Source organism: Sardina pilchardus, chromosome 5 (genome assembly GCF_963854185.1).
Source record: "Sardina pilchardus chromosome 5, fSarPil1.1, whole genome shotgun sequence".
In the NCBI taxonomy this organism is placed as follows: domain Eukaryota; kingdom Metazoa; phylum Chordata; class Actinopteri; order Clupeiformes; family Clupeidae; genus Sardina; species Sardina pilchardus.
The window spans coordinates 20,854,673-20,873,734 of record NC_084998.1 but is presented as its reverse complement, the minus strand read 5'-3'; the positions used below and the strand labels follow the sequence as shown (position 1 = coordinate 20,873,734).

At 42.4% G+C, this 19,062-nt stretch overlaps 1 protein-coding gene across 1 annotated transcript; it reads right to left on the bottom strand.

The window, feature by feature from the left end:
* Positions 1 to 1,503: 1,503 nt before the first annotated feature.
* On the bottom strand, positions 1,504 to 9,619 carry LOC134080799 (short transient receptor potential channel 7-like). The gene is made up of 11 exons (XM_062537410.1): positions 8,858 to 9,619; positions 5,664 to 5,846; positions 4,997 to 5,161; positions 4,617 to 4,833; positions 3,838 to 4,071; positions 3,235 to 3,499; positions 2,944 to 3,139; positions 2,602 to 2,823; positions 2,378 to 2,461; positions 2,147 to 2,222; positions 1,504 to 1,640 (listed from the first exon to the last, which is right to left on the bottom strand). Exons 1-11 carry the CDS (start codon positions 9,617 to 9,619, stop codon positions 1,504 to 1,506), a joined length of 2,541 nt encoding a protein of 846 aa, XP_062393394.1.
* Between the last annotated feature and the right edge of the window lie 9,443 nt (positions 9,620 to 19,062).

Sequence of the window (19,062 nt, the reverse complement as noted above, 5' to 3'; positions counted from 1 at the left end):
CGCTCTGTCGTTAGGCCTTGCCTTAGGCTACTAAAAAACATCAATTCAAACCATAGCCTAACTTTTTGTTGAGTAATTAGCTACCAACCATAATGTGTTATGTTATCATAGTAGGCTATTCACAGCCTTAAATGTTTCTGAATTTTGCCATCATTTCTGCACCAATACATAAGATGGCCCACAATGTCAAAAACACATTGGAGAGTTTTGACAGAAAGACAGAGTCAGACCCACCCTTTATGACAATTGCAATTTTACAATTGAGCTGTGGTTCATTCATTCACTGTCTCTACTAACCTATAATCAGAACAGTCCCTGCATGAGATCAATATAGTTTCCTTGTGATGGAAGAACTTTAAAGAAGGAGTTTGCTCCACCAATCAGAGAAGTCGCCACTGGCACAGAGTTTGCCAAGAAGCACCTGAATAACTCTGATGTAACAAGTGAAAACATTTTCGAGAATGCTGAGGATTGCATGTTGATGCTGCATTAAAAATAGATAGTTAGATAGATTGCTGCCAAAAGGGCTTTGCATGTACTTTGAGGGAATGATGCAACACAACGAAACACACAGATATTAATCACTTATTATTTAATATATAGCTTTACATCACTTCAAAGTTGTCAAGATAATTGTAGGATTTCTAAATGTGTAAATAATATTGTATACCTATTCACAAACACTTTCGTATAGCAAGAGTTTAAAATATGCAAGGAGGTTAATAACTGAGATTAACTGTGCCCATAGCATTTTAATAATTCACTTATATACAGAGCTGTAAAAGTACTGTGTATCTAACACAGATGATTTCACTAATTAGCTCACCTGGCTGAGGAGCTGTGCCCATTAGAATCAGCTGGAATACTGAATGGTTGGAGAAAAAAAATATTGCAGGACTTTTACTTTCTGAAGCTGGACTTTTACACCTCTGATTAAATATGTGAATTTAACTCATCTTCAGCATAAAATAGTGCCAGCCATACCTGCTTGCTTGTGGATTTTTTGGTATAACTGTTCCCTGTTCCCATGTTTTACTTAGACAAAATGTACAATTTATAACTTGCATTTTAATATTCATCTCGCTAAAAGTGTTTATTCTGCTGGCTCATACCATCAATAACACAGGACATTCTGAGAGTGCAGTGCACTCATTCACCTAGGCCAAATGCCCTGTCTCACAATTGTTAATGGAGGTTACAAAGAATTCATGGATGCACTCCAAATTGTAATGGGTTCTATGCTACACCCCTCCTATAAGTTTCATACGCGGCGCCAACCTGGTAGTTTTTGTATCATCTTGAAGACTGACATGACAAATAAAAAACAGACAGAAAAAAACAAAAACATAACTTCCTTGGCAGAGGTAACAACAGTGAATAATAATGATTAATCGTTGGCCAATAAATCAGAGCACATCTAACATAGTTTGTGAAATGAGCTTAGAAACAGTACTCTTCCTCTCTCTCTCTGTCTCTCTTTTTCTCTCTTTCTTTCTTTCTCTCTCATGGTGTGTTGGTTTTGCTGAATTTGTCGCTGAGCTGCTGTATCAGGTCAGCCAGTTCTCCTGTGGCCTGTGACTTTTCCTCCAGCAGCTCATAGCGTAGACTGGAGATGTCCTGCTTAATCTCCTTCAGCTCACCTGCAGGACAAATAACATATTTGAAATGAGTTCACTTTGATGTACAGGAAAAGTCCCTCGCCCTTCACACACACACACACACACACACACGCACGCACGCACACGCACGCACGCAAGCACATGCACGCACACACACACACACACACACACACACACACACACACACATACACGGACACACACACGCACGCACACACACACACACACACACACACACACACACACACACACATGTGCACATGCACACACACACACACACACACACATACACGGACACACACACGCACGCACACACACACACACACACACACACACAAACACACACACACGCACACACACACACACACACATACAGAGCAAACAGTGAGTTTCATCTGGACCCACAGCAGCAGCGTTGCGGGGGTGACTCACAAAATTACTGTCTGACTCAGGGGGATTTGGACGCCCGCCAGCTGTCTGATGAAGAAAGATTACACATTCTGTGAGAGTTCAACCAGGTGGCCTCACCTTCGTTGACTTCGTCGTTTTCACTGTCGACTTGTGCCTTCAGGACATATCGCTTAATGAGCCGTTTCATCAATTTCTAAAAATTATAACGAAAAAATACAGCAGAGTCCAATTACCAAAGGAGATGCACATTTAGTATGAAAAGACTGATCAAAATACTGATTCTAAAAAAAACAATCAAATAACTTCAAGTAATTTTCTTATAAGTATGATATTGTCCTGAGGCATTACCTGATAGCGTGTTGGGTGTTTGATAGGGTTTCGCACCGTGAACTCATCTTGTGCCCGATCGTGAGCTCTGAATCGATCAAATTTCTGTCATGAAGAAAACAAATAGACAAACAAACAAAAACAAAAAAAGGAACGAAAACATTAACAGAAAATCTTGAACAGCGAAACTGAATCATGACCTAATCAAATCCCTTTTCACATAGACCTGAAATAAAATGTCAGACCTTTGAGTGAGAGTTGACCTTGTCCATTTCGAGCTGATTTTCATGGTGGAATGCCTTGGACTTGCAAAGTCTTACAAGACAAGCCCTGGTACGCAAAGCCAAGTAATAGAACGACTTTGGACTTGGCACCAGGTTAAATGGTGGTGGCAATGTGCGTCCGTCATCAAAGTACGAGAGCCACAGCTTGGCACGAGCAAACTTCCATTCCACATCTGCATCCTCCTGTTGTGGTAAATGTTTGTTTTTCATACGCCTCACAGACAAATTGCTGGAGAAAATAGTCCATTTATTTCATAGGTAAGTTACAGTTAATATTCAATAACATCAAAATAAAGGCCAAACCTCAATTTCTTGGTATGAGTGGTTGATCATGGCTATCAACATGTTGAGCAGAACCACAACCATAGTGACGTTATAGACACCGAAGAGGATATAGCCGATATTCTCAATAAATTTGTGGTCATACTTCAGAACCACAGAGATGACTTCAGACAAGCCAAAGATGGACCAGAAAAGGGTTTTGAAACTTTCCTCCACCCTGTAATAATAATAATAATAACAATAATAAACATTTCATAGATGCCACCTCAGATGGTCAACGTCCTTCTGAATAGAAAACTTGCCAGGACTCACGTGGTGAAAGCAGGGTTGTACTTGGCTCCTAGGTAGTGTGAGTACAGATTGAACATGCCGATCATGAAGGCCAGGAAGACCATGATGAATATGACCATGAACTTAAATATGTCCTTCACTGTGCGGCCCAAGGAGATCTGCAGTGGCCCGAAGCTCTCATTTGCAGGTAGAATGTAGGCTATTCTTGAGAAACTTAAAACCACAGCAATGGAGTAGAGACCTTCAGATATGAGCTGAGGGTCCGAAGGAACCCATTTGATCCTGGCTGAAAAGAAATCACATAAAAAAGTGATTTTAGCCACAAGGTGGCAGAATTTTACATTTTTACTCTCTCCCTCTTCAGTCTTCTGAAATGATTTTGCTTTTCACTTACATTATGCGCCGGATCAAATCATATAATGACAGTAGATATTTTTCAGAACAACTTGTATTGTCAATAAATGAAAACAACAGCAACTATTCAAATCAAACAAAAGCGATCTAAAACAAAATAAAACACAGTGTTATGTGTGCCATTACTGTTGCGCTGCGCTGCTCTAGAGCAATGTAGCAATTCATCAACATGTCTTGTTCCATTATAGCACTACTGTGATGAGTACTCACCAAAGGTAAAGTAGGCCACTTCCTCTGGCAGAGAGGCATTGCTTAGGTCTGTGTCCAGCACATGTTGGTCCACATACAGCTGTGCCTTGGAAGCCCTTAGGAAAACAATGAGCCTCGCTGTGAAGGATGCCACAAAGATGGACAGCATGCCAAAGTCCAGAATGTTCCAAAGGTGCATGGCATACTCTCGTGGCCCATCACTCCAAATCTCCTTGCACTCTGACCAGATCATTCCTTTACCAGACAGAAGACAGGGGTTTGTGCAACCGAATGAAAACGTAAATAACAAGACGAATGTCTTGAGAACAACACATTTGTGCTATTTTAACACATCTCTGTGTCCAGATAGGGACAACACAGTTTGTGTTGTTTCCTAATTTGTTACACAATATGTGTTGAAAATAACACAACTTGCATTGTTTTCTTTACAAATTTCTGTGTCCAGATAGGGACAACACATTTGTTTTAAGAGTGTGTGAGGTAAAACAAGGAAATATCATGGGGGGGGGATCATTTATGTAAGGTAAGTGTGTGAAAAAGGATTACATTTCAGTAGTTTTCTGTAATTCTAAAAGAGATTGCATGCATTTCCATTCAGGATGGAGACAATAGCAAATAAAGTAATTTTGGCCAAGAGATCAAAACAACAATTGAACATATTGATCAAGGCTGTAGAGGCAGGCAGGCCCCTTAAATAGCAGATGGTGTAGCGGCTTTGTACTGAGCTAAATAGCACAGTCTGGCATTACACATTACACAGAGTCCTGGCACGCACTTACCAAGGACCCATTTCATGATAAGCATCTCTGTCCAGGTGAACTGTGTCGTTTTCACACGGAAGACTTGCCGAGGGTGGTCAGTAATGGTCTCGTTGGGAAGGTTTGTGACTCCCTCGAATCGGTCTGATGCATTGACCACAAGCAGACCGAGAAAAATGGTGAAGGACACTGCGTGGGCTACAAACTTCATGAACGGGCTACGAAGGATCTGGCCAAGCTGATGAGAGTATCAAACACAGACCATGAACAGACTAAAATGGAATGTAAAATTGTATCCTTATATGAGAACTTTTTCATATCCACATTTGATCTTCTGCACAATATAAAAATGTTTCAGTATGAAATCAGATTTGGAGTGCATTTGCGAGTGTATCAGCTACCTTGCTGCATGGCATGATCCAATACGAAACAGCAAGGAAGGGAAGCCCCACGGTCACACCCAGGACTGTCCAGCACTTGACCCCGATGGACTGCTGTCTGAGGCCCTGCAGGTTCTCATACCACAGCGTCAGGAGCTGCTGCTGGCAGTTAGGATGAGCCACAAACTGGGCCCCGATCGGAGCAGGTACATAATGAAATTAACTTATGAACAACAACAACTGCTATTTTTTAAAACATTAAACTAATTTCCAACACTTATATTACACATAACATCTTTTTATTTGTTTTGTTTACAGGAACCATTGTAATATCATGTAAGGCAGAACAGATACTCTAACTGTCTTTCTCTCAGCCTTTTTAAAATAAATTCTCAGATATGCACATTGTTCTCTCAAAAAGGATGTGTTGGAAAAAACACATTGATGTGTTTAGGACAGGCAAGGACCAGAGTATATACAGTATACAGTCTATGGTAAAGACACCACAGTTTGTGTTGTTTCCAACACTGTGATTTTGTTATTTTAGACAATATGTGTTGAAAATAACACAACTTGTGTTGGAAACAACACAAACTGTGTTGTCTTTACCTAAACACGTCAATGTGTTATTTCCAACACATCCTTTTTGAGAGGGTACCAAATTAGATATTCTCAGATGTGGCTTCACCTTTTTGACCTCGTACTTGATGGCGAGCTTGACTCGGCTCAGGCAGGGCCGGTTGTGCTCGCTGGACGGATTCTGGTCCACGTCTCCGTTCAGAATGGCCTCCACTTCTTCAGTGTCTCTGCAGAGGTCCAGCACGCCGACCACAAAGTCCTTACACTGCATGGACAGCTTCCTGTAGTCATTCTACCAAAAGAAAAATAACATACAAAATAACATCAGTATATTGTTACTGTACTGCTGCAGGAGGCAAAATAATGGAGAATGTATTTTAAAAAAGGGGGGGGGATGATAAGCAAAGGACAGAGACACTGCACTGCAGGTTGTCTTCAAGCAGTCAGCCTACATCATATAGTAAAGCAAATTGGTCTGTAGGTGGACCACACTGGGGGAAGCATATGTGTGAATGCACTGAAAATGAAACATCTCCCCTGGGTCACGCCTCACAATGATGGCTAGATGTAACACAATGGCTCTGATAGTTCCATCCAGAGCCTGCACTCTCAAAACAACTCCAGCGCTGATGACAGGAAATCCCACCAGAGCGTCAGACACTTTCCTTTCAGTGATGTCAGGGAACAGACACAGACAAGGCAAAAAATCCATCTTCATTATCCCCAAACAGGAGAATTTCTTATTCTGTAATTACGCCTCAGAATGCGCACGTATACCACCGCACGGTGTCTGAACACAAGAGAGTTGTCTCTGATTCCCTGACTTGGTCGCAGGCGCGTGCGTGGGAAGGTTATCAATCAAACGCTCAAACGGCGGGGCGATTATACAAGGCTCTCCCTGGACCCTTTTCAATTAACGGCTTACTAAAACAATGCGAGAAGTCAACAGACTGGATAGGAAAATCCCGCTCTGGTCCTCCCTTGTGTGAATGGCTGGCGGAGAGAGATGAGACCGGCACTTCAGAGTTAGCACACATTTATAGATGGCAGAAGAGCAAAAAAAAAGAGAGAGAGCGAGTGAAAGGGAGAGAGGGCGAGAGAGCGTGTGAGAGAGAGTGAGTGAGAGAGAGAGAGAGAGGCTTGGAGAGGATGCGTTAATACTAAAGAGATTAAGCATGCATGGGCAAGCTTTAATGAGCTGCTTCAGGGATTCTCAGTTTGAATGAATGTTCCCACAAACAAACATCAAAACCACAGAAGACCCACTTGTTTAGTCAATGCATTTCAAGTTGTATGGATAAATACCCTTGATCTGTATAAAAAGTATGTATAGGCACATTTTGTACAATTCAAACACCATTCCCACTGCGTGCCATGATTGTTTCGAGGATTTAACTCCACAGATGTGTGAACCTGTCTGAATACATGGTTATTAAAAGGACAGGGCACTATGGTGTCTTTCAGTTGCATAAGCATGGATTAGTGTCAAAAATGAAAGGTCTGAGTGCCCCCAGATAACCCAAAACAAACCTGTGAATATTACAGGTAAGCTTGTGTTAAAGAAGACCAGGAAGCCTAAATCAATATTAGGGGTGGCACGGTTTTTGAAAAATGCTCCGAACCGTGCGGTTCGCATGTCACGGTTCGGAGTGTGTGTTCGTCGTACGGTCCTACGGTTCAGGCTAGTTATGGCATGCGCAATTGATTCCCATATGTGACGACGTGTTTCCCTTACGTGCGAGAGTAGGAGTATGGCGTTTTGAGTGCTGCGCGCAAGGTTTTAGAAATGGCAAGTGCAAGAGATCATCCCTAGCGTGGTCAAACTGATGCACCTGACCCTGCTCGGGTGGAAGCATGTTCTTCCGCAACTGTAGACTATGCGTGCAACTTCACCAAACAGTAGAAGTAGACTCATTCTCCTTGCGCGTTCAATGGACACCCGCCCTCGACATGCACAGTAATCCAAATAGAACATTCACAATCGTGAACGCAATGTTATGTTGCTAAAATAACGACTAGTCTTCACTTCATGGATGCAGCAACGCACTTGTTTATTTTCTCCAAAACCTCACACAATTAGCGCGCACCTACGGTGGCCTTACAGTGTCAAAAGTGCAACGTAAAACAGGCATCCAAAGTAATAGAATTAGAACTGTAAAAGTATGTATGTATACTGTATTACATGAACACAACACGCAATGACGCACAGAAGACGATTAGCTAAATTACTGTTAAAAACGGTTAGCATCATTAGAAGGCTATTGCATTCAAGTTGACTGACCATCTCAATACCAATGTTTTCAACTCCAAAGCTTAAAAGGGCCTGTCCCAAGGAGAAAAAGTATTAGCTTACCTTGAAACGGGGAAACTGAACAGTCCAACCAGTAGGTTATGATGAGCTTAGCCTGCTACTTTGTTTACAATATTGTGAGGCTTCAGCCAGACAGCTGAATTTAAGAGGTGGAGTTATAATGAATAGTAGGCTATATAATCTGCATAAAGTTTGCTGTTATGAATATCAGACATGTCAGTATATAGAATGTATAAATAATTACATAATGTGTGTGTGTTTCAAATAAAGACAAGCTTTACATCTTGTTAAAAAATCATTCACACTATATGAAAGGAGAGCGATGAAAAGGCGATGCAATGAAAAATATGGGTGGACGACCTACATTTTGTGCTGGTGCACCATCCCTGCCAAATAAATTAAAAGATTGTTGAAATCATCAATGTCTTCCCTCTTGCTTTATCAAAATCTCAACTGAAGCTTAAAGTTTCCTGAGACAATAATGTGCTTTATGTGAAGTCAAATTCAGTTTGTGCATTATTACATGATAACTATTCTCTAAATACTCTAGCCTAATTGTGGATGATTAAGCTATATGCTGAAATATGTTTCTGGAGTGTTAAAGAGTAAAAGAAAAAATAACAACAAGAACCGTACCGAACCGAAAACCGTGACCCTAAACCGTGATACGAACCGAACCGTGGATTTTGTGAACCGTGCCACCCCTAATCAATATCTGTCTGCATCAGTGGCAAAGACAGAAAGCTTCGTTTTTGAATAACATTTCATATAAGAATCATGAACGTCATTCATGATTTTTCATAGAAGGGCATGATGTCTGTTACTATACATGATGTCTGCCATCTCTGTCTGTCTGGCTACCGGTCTGTCTGTCTGCCTTTCTGTCTGTCTGTCTGCCTTTCTGTCTGTATGTCTGTCTGTCTGTCTGTCTGTCTGTCTGTCTACTTCACAGCTTCACCTCTATAACACTGCACACTTCACATTCGCCCCACCTTGAACTCAGTTTCGATGTTGGCCAGTTGCGCGAGCTCGTTGCTGAGCTCCAGGGCGGTGAGCACGGGGTCCTCGCTGGACAGGGACAGGTAGGCGGCGCTGGCCAGGCCCTTGTAGGCGTTCATGCGCGAGCGCGAGTGGCTGAAGGAGTCGCGGCGCTGCCGGTCGGCGCACTCGCCGCACTTGCAGAAGTAGTCGTGCGGCTTCTCGATGCGCGCGCCCTTGAGCAGCAGCGTGTGCACGATCTCGTACTCCTGGCAGTGCGCCGCCAGGATGACCGGCGTCACGTCCTGCGAGAAGCGCGTGCCGTCCTCGTCGTACGCGTAGAAGTCCTCGTCGTCGCGCAGCGCCGGCTCCTGCTCCAGCGGGCTCAGCGTGAGCCGCAGGCCGCCCTCGAAGGCCGGGTGAGCCAAGATGGCCTCCACGATGCGCACGTAGCCCTTGCTGATGGCCAGCAGGAGGGCGTCCCCGACTCGCGCCAGCCCCTCCCTCTTCAGCAGCAGCTCGGTCACCTCCAGGTGCTCGTTGCCCACGGCCAGCTGCAGTGCATTCTGGCCCATGTAGTCCACGCAGTTGACGTTGAGCGTCTTGGACTCCTCGAGCATCTTGCGCACCACGGGGATGTTGCCGTACTCCGCGGCGTCCAGGAAGCGCTCCTCCTCGGCCGTCAGGCTGGTGGCGCGCTCGCTAAACATGTAGGCCGGCCCGCGCACGGCCTGCCGCCGGCCCTTCTCCCGCAGCGTGGTGTGCCTCCTGTTCATGGCCTCCATTCTATGGGGGAGAGCATAGTTACATTACATTACATTACATTACATTTGGCTGACACTTGTTAACCAAAGTGACTTACAACTTGGTAAAACATTTTACGCTTTTTAAGCAATCTAATAACAATTCTAGGACAATTTAAGAGGGTAGAGTGCAGTAAGAGTGACAGAAAAGTAGAAAGTGCCAAAAATAGTCAAATAAAAAAGGTGGAGTGTAGTAGGAATAAGAGCATCAAGGAGTGCAGCTGGTAATCGCCTCCTTTTTGTGAGGAATATTTTCATTAGTGTATATTGATGTGGCTCGTGCTTTCATCTAAAGTGATTTACAGTACAGCACAGACACACATTTTCTCTCTTTACTGCATTTCTAAGGCAAGAATTAAAATGTGCCTGTACAGAATTAAACACACTACCAGTTCAACCTCCACGTACATCATCGAGTCACTTGTGCACATCATAAAAGCAAATCTCTCATGAATTATTCTACTTCTCATTACTTTGACTTATTTACTTCAACAACAAATGCTTTCGCACGTCCATAAAAATGGCATTGTTTGTGTACAATTGTCAAGGAGTGATAAACCAGGCAATGAATGAAAGCATCTATTGACAGCAAACGATGATGCATCAATGTTATGGTAGTCCAACTGATGATTTCAGAGACACAAAGGTCAATGTTTTATGTCATCATTTATACCATCGGTCTAGATGATGTGCAAGTTAATACAGTCGACCAGAACACAATGGAGAAGATATTGATTGGGACAACACCAAGAGGCACTAAGCAATTCCCACATGTCATAAGAATGTCCTCCCCTTCTGCCAGTGCTGTGAATGAAAATCCCTCAGTGGAGGAAAATGTCAGCTTAAATATGAGTTGGTCAAACTGTATGAAGTGCATTGAGGGTCTTTGAAAGGCAACTCAATCAAGAGATTTTTAAAATGCACACACTGGTGATTACTGAAAGACACTGAACTATAACTTGTCAATTTTCATTGACAAAGTTTCTGGATTTGACAGCTTTAGTACTTTCTTCTGAACTAAATAGCTGGTACAGTTCTTCCAATGCCCCTGGCCTCGTTGACAGAGGTGGTGTATCTTATGAATAATGAATTAGTCTGTCAACAATATCTATTATCTATGAATAGTTGCATTCCATTTGTTCAACACAGTTAATCCAATAGAGTTTGGAATCATTCTATGGCAGCCATGTTAAATGTTTGACGAATTGTGTAAAAATATTTCAATCCAAAGAAAATGTGTTAGATAGATTTCTTAGCCATGACTTTTGTGCTAATAATGGGAAAATGAAGATCACGTGGATCCTAATTTCATTAAGTGCATTTTAGGAATGAAATGAAATTGTAAATGGATTTTTAAACACAATTCACAAATCAATCAACAACAAAAAAACATCATGCATAGCAACAGCTACCACTGTGTTAAGCAAAGGGGTGCTATGGATTTATAAAGACAAAATGAAGCACTGTTATGAAATGGAATGCAGCCATATAATCAACATATTTTGACTATGCTTGTTTTCATCATCATAATTAGTAAAAAGGTCATAATTGAAATTGATTGAATGAATTTGATTATTTTGCAAAGCCCTGTAATTAGGAATATATGCAGCATACTTATTAAATATCCATTTATCTAGTCAATTTCTTTTTCCAGTTATATAGGTCATAGTCACCTCATCTGAATTGCTCCCAAAGAACTCCCAGAAATGGAATAAGAATCACTCATAAGACAGATATAATTCCATTCACATATATCTGAGGCACAAAGTGAGAACTGATGAGCTTCAGGTGTCTTTATGACCAGGTGAAACCATGAACTGAATGACTGAGAGGCTACACCATTCTGAGTGCAGACGTTGACTCATGTGGTCCAGGTGTGTAGGAACTGAGTTTCGGATTTTAATTTGAGAAAATCATCAAAACACCAATGTCTCCTAAAGCAAAAATCCTTCACAATGAGATTTACCTCCCAATTCAAAGGCTGCCGAGGCAAATGAGATTGTGTGTGTGTGTGTGTGTGTGTGTGTGTGTGTGTGTGTGTGTGTGTGTGTGTGTGTGTGTGTGTGTGTGTGTGTGTGTTTTGGATAATACATTTTGAGAGCGAGCTCCATTCCTGTTTTTTGATATAGTATTTGCTAGGAGCCTACGCACCTATAAGGACAACAGACACTTTTATAGGTGCAGATCCTCTCTTTGAAAATGATTGTGTGTGTGTGTACGCACACATTTGTGTGTACATGTGTTGATAGGTCCTGAAAGTGGAATTGGTAAAATATCACACCCAGAATACGATCAATGTGATATAATAACAATAATAATAATAATAATAATAATAATAATGATAATAATACATATTAGGGGTGGCACGGTTCACAAAATCCACGGTTCGGTTCGTATCACGGTTTAGGGTCACGGTTTTCGGTTCGGTACGGTTCTTGTTGTTATTTTTTCTTTTACTCTTTAACACTCCAGAAACATATTTCAGCATATAGCTTAATCATCCACAATTAGGCTAGAGTATTTAGAGAATAGTTATCATGTAATAATGCACAAACTGAATTTGACTTCACATAAAGCACATTATTGTCTCAGGAAACTTTAAGCTTCAGTTGAGATTTTGATAAAGCAAGAGGGAAGACATTGATGATTTCAACAATCTTTTAATTTATTTGGCAGGGATGGTGCACCAGCACAAAATGTAGGTCGTCCACCCATATTTTTCATTGCATCGCCTTTTCATCGCTCTCCTTTCATATAGTGTGAATGATTTTTTAACAAGATGTAAAGCTTGTCTTTATTTGAAACACACACACATTATGTAATTATTTATACATTCTATATACTGACATGTCTGATATTCATAACAGCAAACTTTATGCAGATTATATAGCCTACTATTCATTATAACTCCACCTCTTAAATTCAGCTGTCTGGCTGAAGCCTCACAATATTGTAAACAAAGTAGCAGGCTAAGCTCATCATAACCTACTGGTTGGACTGTTCAGTTTCCCCGTTTCAAGGTAAGCTAATACTTTTTCTCCTTGGGACAGGCCCTTTTAAGCTTTGGAGTTGAAAACATTGGTATTGAGATGGTCAGTCAACTTGAATGCAATAGCCTTCTAATGATGCTAACCGTTTTTAACAGTAATTTAGCTAATCGTCTTCTGTGCGTCATTGCGTGTTGTGTTCATGTAATACAGTATACATACATACTTTTACAGTTCTAATTCTATTACTTTGGATGCCTGTTTTACGTTGCACTTTTGACACTGTAAGGCCACCGTAGGTGCGCGCTAATTGTGTGAGGTTTTGGAGAAAATAAACAAGTGCGTTGCTGCATCCATGAAGTGAAGACTAGTCGTTATTTTAGCAACATAACATTGCGTTCACGATTGTGAATGTTCTATTTGGATTACTGTGCATGTCGAGGGCGGGTGTCCATTGAACGCGCAAGGAGAATGAGTCTACTTCTACTGTTTGGTGAAGTTGCACGCATAGTCTACAGTTGCGGAAGAACATGCTTCCACCCGAGCAGGGTCAGGTGCATCAGTTTGACCACGCTAGGGATGATCTCTTGCACTTGCCATTTCTAAAACCTTGCGCGCAGCACTCAAAACGCCATACTCCTACTCTCGCACGTAAGGGAAACACGTCGTCACATATGGGAATCAATTGCGCATGCCATAACTAGCCTGAACCGTAGGACCGTACGACGAACACACACTCCGAACCGTGACATGCGAACCGCACGGTTCGGAGCATTTTTCAAAAACCGTGCCACCCCTAATACATATTATGTGACAAACTCTGAGGATATAGATGGAGTTCTTAAAGTCCAGAGGCAGAGGATGGATTTGAGTTGACAGACTGTTGAGCCAGAAAATGGGAGTTAATTGACAATCCAGGGGAAGTTCCAACTTCATCAGTAGTGCATGCAGCCGCATAAGCAATCCACTTTCCCCATCACAGTGATGTATATTCATGAAATCCTACTGGTTGTTAGATATGGTGCCTTTCCCATCTCTCCTCCGTGTGTGTGTGTGTGTGTGTGTGTGTGTGTGTGTGTGTGTGTGTGTGTGCGTGCGCGCACGTAGCCTGTGTGTGTGTGTGTGTGTGTGTGTGTGTGTGTGTGTGTGTGTGTGTGTGTGTGTGTTTGTGTGTGTGTTTGTGTTTGTGTGTGTTTGTCTGTGTGTGTGTGTGTGTGTGTGTGTGTGTGTGTGTGTGTGTGTGTGTGTGTGTGTGTGAGGGAGAGAGAGAGAGAGAGAGAGAGAGAGAGAGAGAGAGAGAAGGCTATGATTCATAGATTTAGCCACATTTAAGATAATTGCACTGTCTTGGAAATCCATCATATGCAGATTGAATAAAAATGAACTTAATAACTACTAGGAGTGCCAGGTTATGTGAATATTTGTATTATTATTTTTAGGGAGTCAATATTAAAGTGCTTCGCCTCAAAGAATGTTCTGAACAGTGCCAGAGTAAAGCTAACACTAAAAACTGTGAAAGAGTTGCACTTACGTTTGTGGAGAGCCAGCGTGTTGGGAATCCCAATGATTATATGAGAAACTGTGAAGCACTTGTCCTGCCTGGCATCGCTTCTCCAAAAGTTCAGCCACCCCGCCCGGCTCCTCTGTGGTGGCGGTTATAGCGACTGCTTGTAGAGCGGAGTTGCTAATGGCACCGGCGATACCAAATTCAGTTGTGCGGCGCGCATCGGTTTTCCGTCGAAACAGGGCGCCAGGTAGCGTCATACACCGGTTGAGCGTGGGCGGCTCACTGCGCCGTGTATGTTCCATGCTAATGCCATCAATTATGAACGGATGGTCTGCCAGAGGAGATCCAGACTCCCGCGGCGTGGGGCACCTCCAGACATACTCTTTTTTAAGTTGTGGAGGGACAGCTATTCACCAGGCAAAGGAAAACATGCAACCATCATGCACATTGAAGGACTCTCTGAGATTTCATTTCTGAATTTTACCAGCCCACATTTCTGCATACACAAGCACAGACACAATACATGCATGCAATTACAAAGACATATAGCCAACAAATAGCATTACCCATTGATTTGCCTTGGAGGAAGTCCAGAGCTTTTCACATCAATATGAACACAATTTGCACAAACTGAATCCTGGCTCTCCCTGTGCCTTTAGACCAGTCTATGCAGATCCCAGAGCAAATGGAAGACTGGAAGACCAAGACCTCTTGGAAGATCTGAGAGAAGACTCCAGGCTTGAGGTGTGTTGTGGCTTCATGTAAAATTGGATTAAGGTGCCACTTTCAATGCAAGCACATATCCTGTAAATTTCCTCATCGGTTTTCTGATGGATGGGTGGCTGTCTCTGAGCTTCACAGATCAGCTGTCAGGCTGCTTTGATGCACATCAAAGGGCCAGGCTTGCCCATCTGAACTGGGAGACAGGGATGGGGTGTGCACTTTTAATCTAATGTGCACCGGGCCACAAACACGATTGTCTAACGTCCAAAGGAGAACGTAACTCAATGAGCCACCAGACCAAACGCTTCCCAGGGAAGACATTAGGATGACGTATGTGCTCACTGGTCTTCTCCACAGCTGTCTGGAAGCTACATGATGTTCATGTTATCATAATTAGGCTATGCATGCAATTGGCATATGGTTGCAATTGTTGTTCATCACCATTAATGACATCAAAGCCAAGGTAACTGAGGCGGTGACAAATGTTGAACATGCTGTATGATATGGCATTTAAGACACATCTGTTTTGCTTTTTACGTGAAACAAACTACTGTAACATGTCATTTTTGTAAACGTTGTGAATGTAACCTTACAGACATTCCTTCTCCGGCGTATACCTCATCATTAGATAGCCAAAGCACATGGAGCTCGGTGGCGGCCGTCATGTTTATCCAGGTGGGCTCAGCAAACTATTTATTGTGCAATGAATCCCCCACAATATGTGACGTCCTTTGGGGGGTATATGAACAGAAGCCTGGCAGGTGTTATATAATACAGCAGTGAGCCAAAATGGACACAACTCATTTCCAGATCTCATTTCCAGGACTCATTTCCAGATGTTGTATATAAAATCATTTTGCCAATTTGTAAGGAAATCAGTTGTGTATTTCGTTTGTAACCTGGGATTGCTGCCAAGTGATAACAGAATCAGGGAACGTTTAATAGGCTACACATATTATGAGTAATATTCTATCATTTGCACACATTCAACAACAGAGTTATCAAAAGATCTGTTTGGTTATTGACGTAGTAGTAGTAGTAGTAGTAGTAGTAGTAGTAGTAGTAGTAGTAGTAGTAGTAGTGTGTGTGTGTGTGTGTGTGTGTGTGTGTGTGTGTGTGTGTGTGTGTGTGTGTGTGTGTGTGTACGCAGAAAATAATGTTAAAAAAATGAGTAAGTGATTCATCACTGATTCACATTAGAGCTAAAAGTGTGTAAACCTCTGTATTTTAACTGGAGGTCTTAGCAAAAGCAGAATGTAACATGACAGATGAGCCACAGGGATTATGTACCTGGTCAGACAACTCACACTTCCACTCCCCCCCAGCACATGCTTGAGCACATGCATCAAACACAACCACTCATTAACAAAGCAGACAGATTTGTTCTAATCCAGTCGTGGGGGGAGCATGGGGTGGGGGGGAGTAATGGGACGAGCACAAATGAAATAGAGACCAAGAGGAGACCAAATGGAGACCAAAGTGACTGGTGAGGCAGAAGGACATTGGAGAGTACTCTTTCTATGACTTTCTTTTAGAGGAAAGAGGGCAGATGGGCTTAGATTAGGCTGTACTGAGCACTGTGATCTGTGTTGACCGTCAGAGATAGAGTAAGAGTTTGAATAGTCAACAGTGGTGGTGACTCCACTCTGCCTCTGCCCTGATGGGCAAAATGCTGCCTTTGGTCTTAGAGCTGATTGGATGCTATTTTCATGGGGTTTGGCTCCCTCTGCTGTTACAACTGAGAACAGAATAAGATCATTTTCCTGATGGCCCAAATTTCATGTCTTCAGAATTGCCTGAAAGCTGTCCTCTCTTTAAATCAGGTCACCTGTAGATTCTATCTGTTTGTCTCGTCTCGTGATAGGCTTTAGAATATCATAATGTATAGACTCATTATTGAACAGCATCATTTAAAGACAACATTAGGGTCATGAATATGACCATGTACAAATACAGTACTAAGACAGCCATAATGATTTCTCACATGTTTATTAACCTCTCTGTTTCTGATACAGCAGATACTCAACAACATAGCATGACCTTGAATTATAATTCACAGATTGCTTAATCAGTGACTGAGCTCTCTTGCCCGCTCACATTGGGAAAAGCAGGAAGCCTCCAAACGTATTGTGATTGTGTGTGTCATCGTAGAGCTGGAAGTTAAACTCCAAGCTGAGGTAGACCGTGTCGCCCTTCTCCAGCTGAAGAACGGTTCCGCTGGAGTAATGGCGGAGCTGGCCGTTCTTGTCGCCGGTGAAGATGTTGATCACCTGCTCTGTGTTCTTGTACAGAATGGCACCGCTGCTGTAGGAGGTGGTCTGTGTGCCGACGGTGTACCTGAAGAAATAGACTCCTCTCACAGGCGCGGTGAAGACACCTGCGTGGATGGACACAGACAGACAATTAGCTCTGTCTGTGTAAGTCCAACATTTTTAAGATGTGTACAGTTTTATTTAGAGATTACCTGTTGATGGATCGTAAGCATTGCCAATGTTTGCAAGGACTTTCTTGTATTTGAGTGTGTACGGGCTACTGATTGGGCCCAGTCTCCCATTGATCCCCAGACCTGCAGAAAAGGCCACCTTTGGCGTGTCTGTGGACACAAAAGACTAGCTATCAAAAGATTTCATCGTTTTGGACATCACAAAACCTGAAAAGCAATCCTGAATCCAGAGTTGATATATCATTCCAACGGTGTAATTACAAATGTGTCAAAGCAAAGCAGATGTGATGTCAGTAAGATGGTCAACAAATATACTTCTGATGTCTTATACTTTGGTGGTCTTTCTCATTTCATGCTCTCTACAAAGCAAACAGCATATAAGCAGTGATATAGGCAATACCTCCATTTTCCTTTAGCTTCTCTACCACAGCATTCAGATCCACCATTTCGGACATAATTTCACTGATTTGGACATCGGTGGAGTTTGACCTGTTTTCGAGAACATCCAGAACAAAGTCCTGGGCTGAAATCACAAAATATGTCAACATTAGCATGGAAAATAAAAAAAAGATGTGTATTTCATATCTATCTCTAACTTAGTCCTTATACTGTATGTGCTGATATTGACATTGGTATGTCTGTGCCAAAACCCAGTTTCCCACATCTATCCCTTTTACCTGCATTCTCCCTCTTCAGTCCATCTAACTCAGTCCTGAGCTCTCCCATCACAGTCTCATGCTCGTCCACCTGAGCCTCAGTGGTGTTTGACCTTTCATCAAGGGTCACCAGCTCCTGGTCTTGAACTGAAGTTAAAAGTGGTTATTATATGCATTGTGTGTGTGTGTGTGGTGTGTGTGTGTATGTGTGTGTGTGTGTGTGTGTGTGTGTGTGTGTGAGAGAGAGAGAGAGAGAGAGAGAGAGAGAGTGAGTGAGTGAGTGCGTGCGTGCGTGCGTGCGTGCGTGCGTGCGTGCGTGCGTGCGTGCGTGCGTGCGTGCGTGCGTGCGTGCGTGTGTTTGTGTGTTATCCAAAGGCTCAAACATAGATAGATAGATAGATACTGTAGATAGATAGATAGACAGATAGATAGATAGATAGATAGATAGATAGATTGATTGATTGATTGATTGATCGATTGATTGATAGATACTTTTGTTCTGTTGGCTTAGCTTGTCCACTCCATCCTTCATGTCCTGTAGCGTAGCTGCCTGTGCTAGCAGCTGACTCTTTGTGGAGCTAATCTGCTCACCAAGGACATCCAGCACCGAGTCTTGAGCTGATATGAAGGCACAGATGAGACAGTGAGTGTTCACATTTCACATTTCAGACACCATTTCAAATTTCAATCAGAGTTCAATTGCTCTGCTTTTTCTGCCATCATATAATAGCATGGAATCCAGGACATTAACCCTAAAGCACACAAACAGATACCATTACACATACGTAACCCATTAACTCACAAATACACTGAGTTGTTGGTTGGCTTATAATAGGTGTGAATATAGTTCTAGAGATAACAATTAGCTTGAATGACCAGGTGGATATAATTTCTCTGTGGTTTATGTTTATGTTTGTAAGATTTACCATCTTTTTAAATATCCCTGAACACAAGCAATTTATCCTATTTCTTTCACAGTGTATTGCTTCTGCTCTGTATGGGGCACAAAGTGGCCATGTGGCCATGTGTGTTACCTGCATTCTTTGCCTTCATCTCATCCATCTCATTCTGCAGCTCCACCACTGCAGATTCCTGTTGCT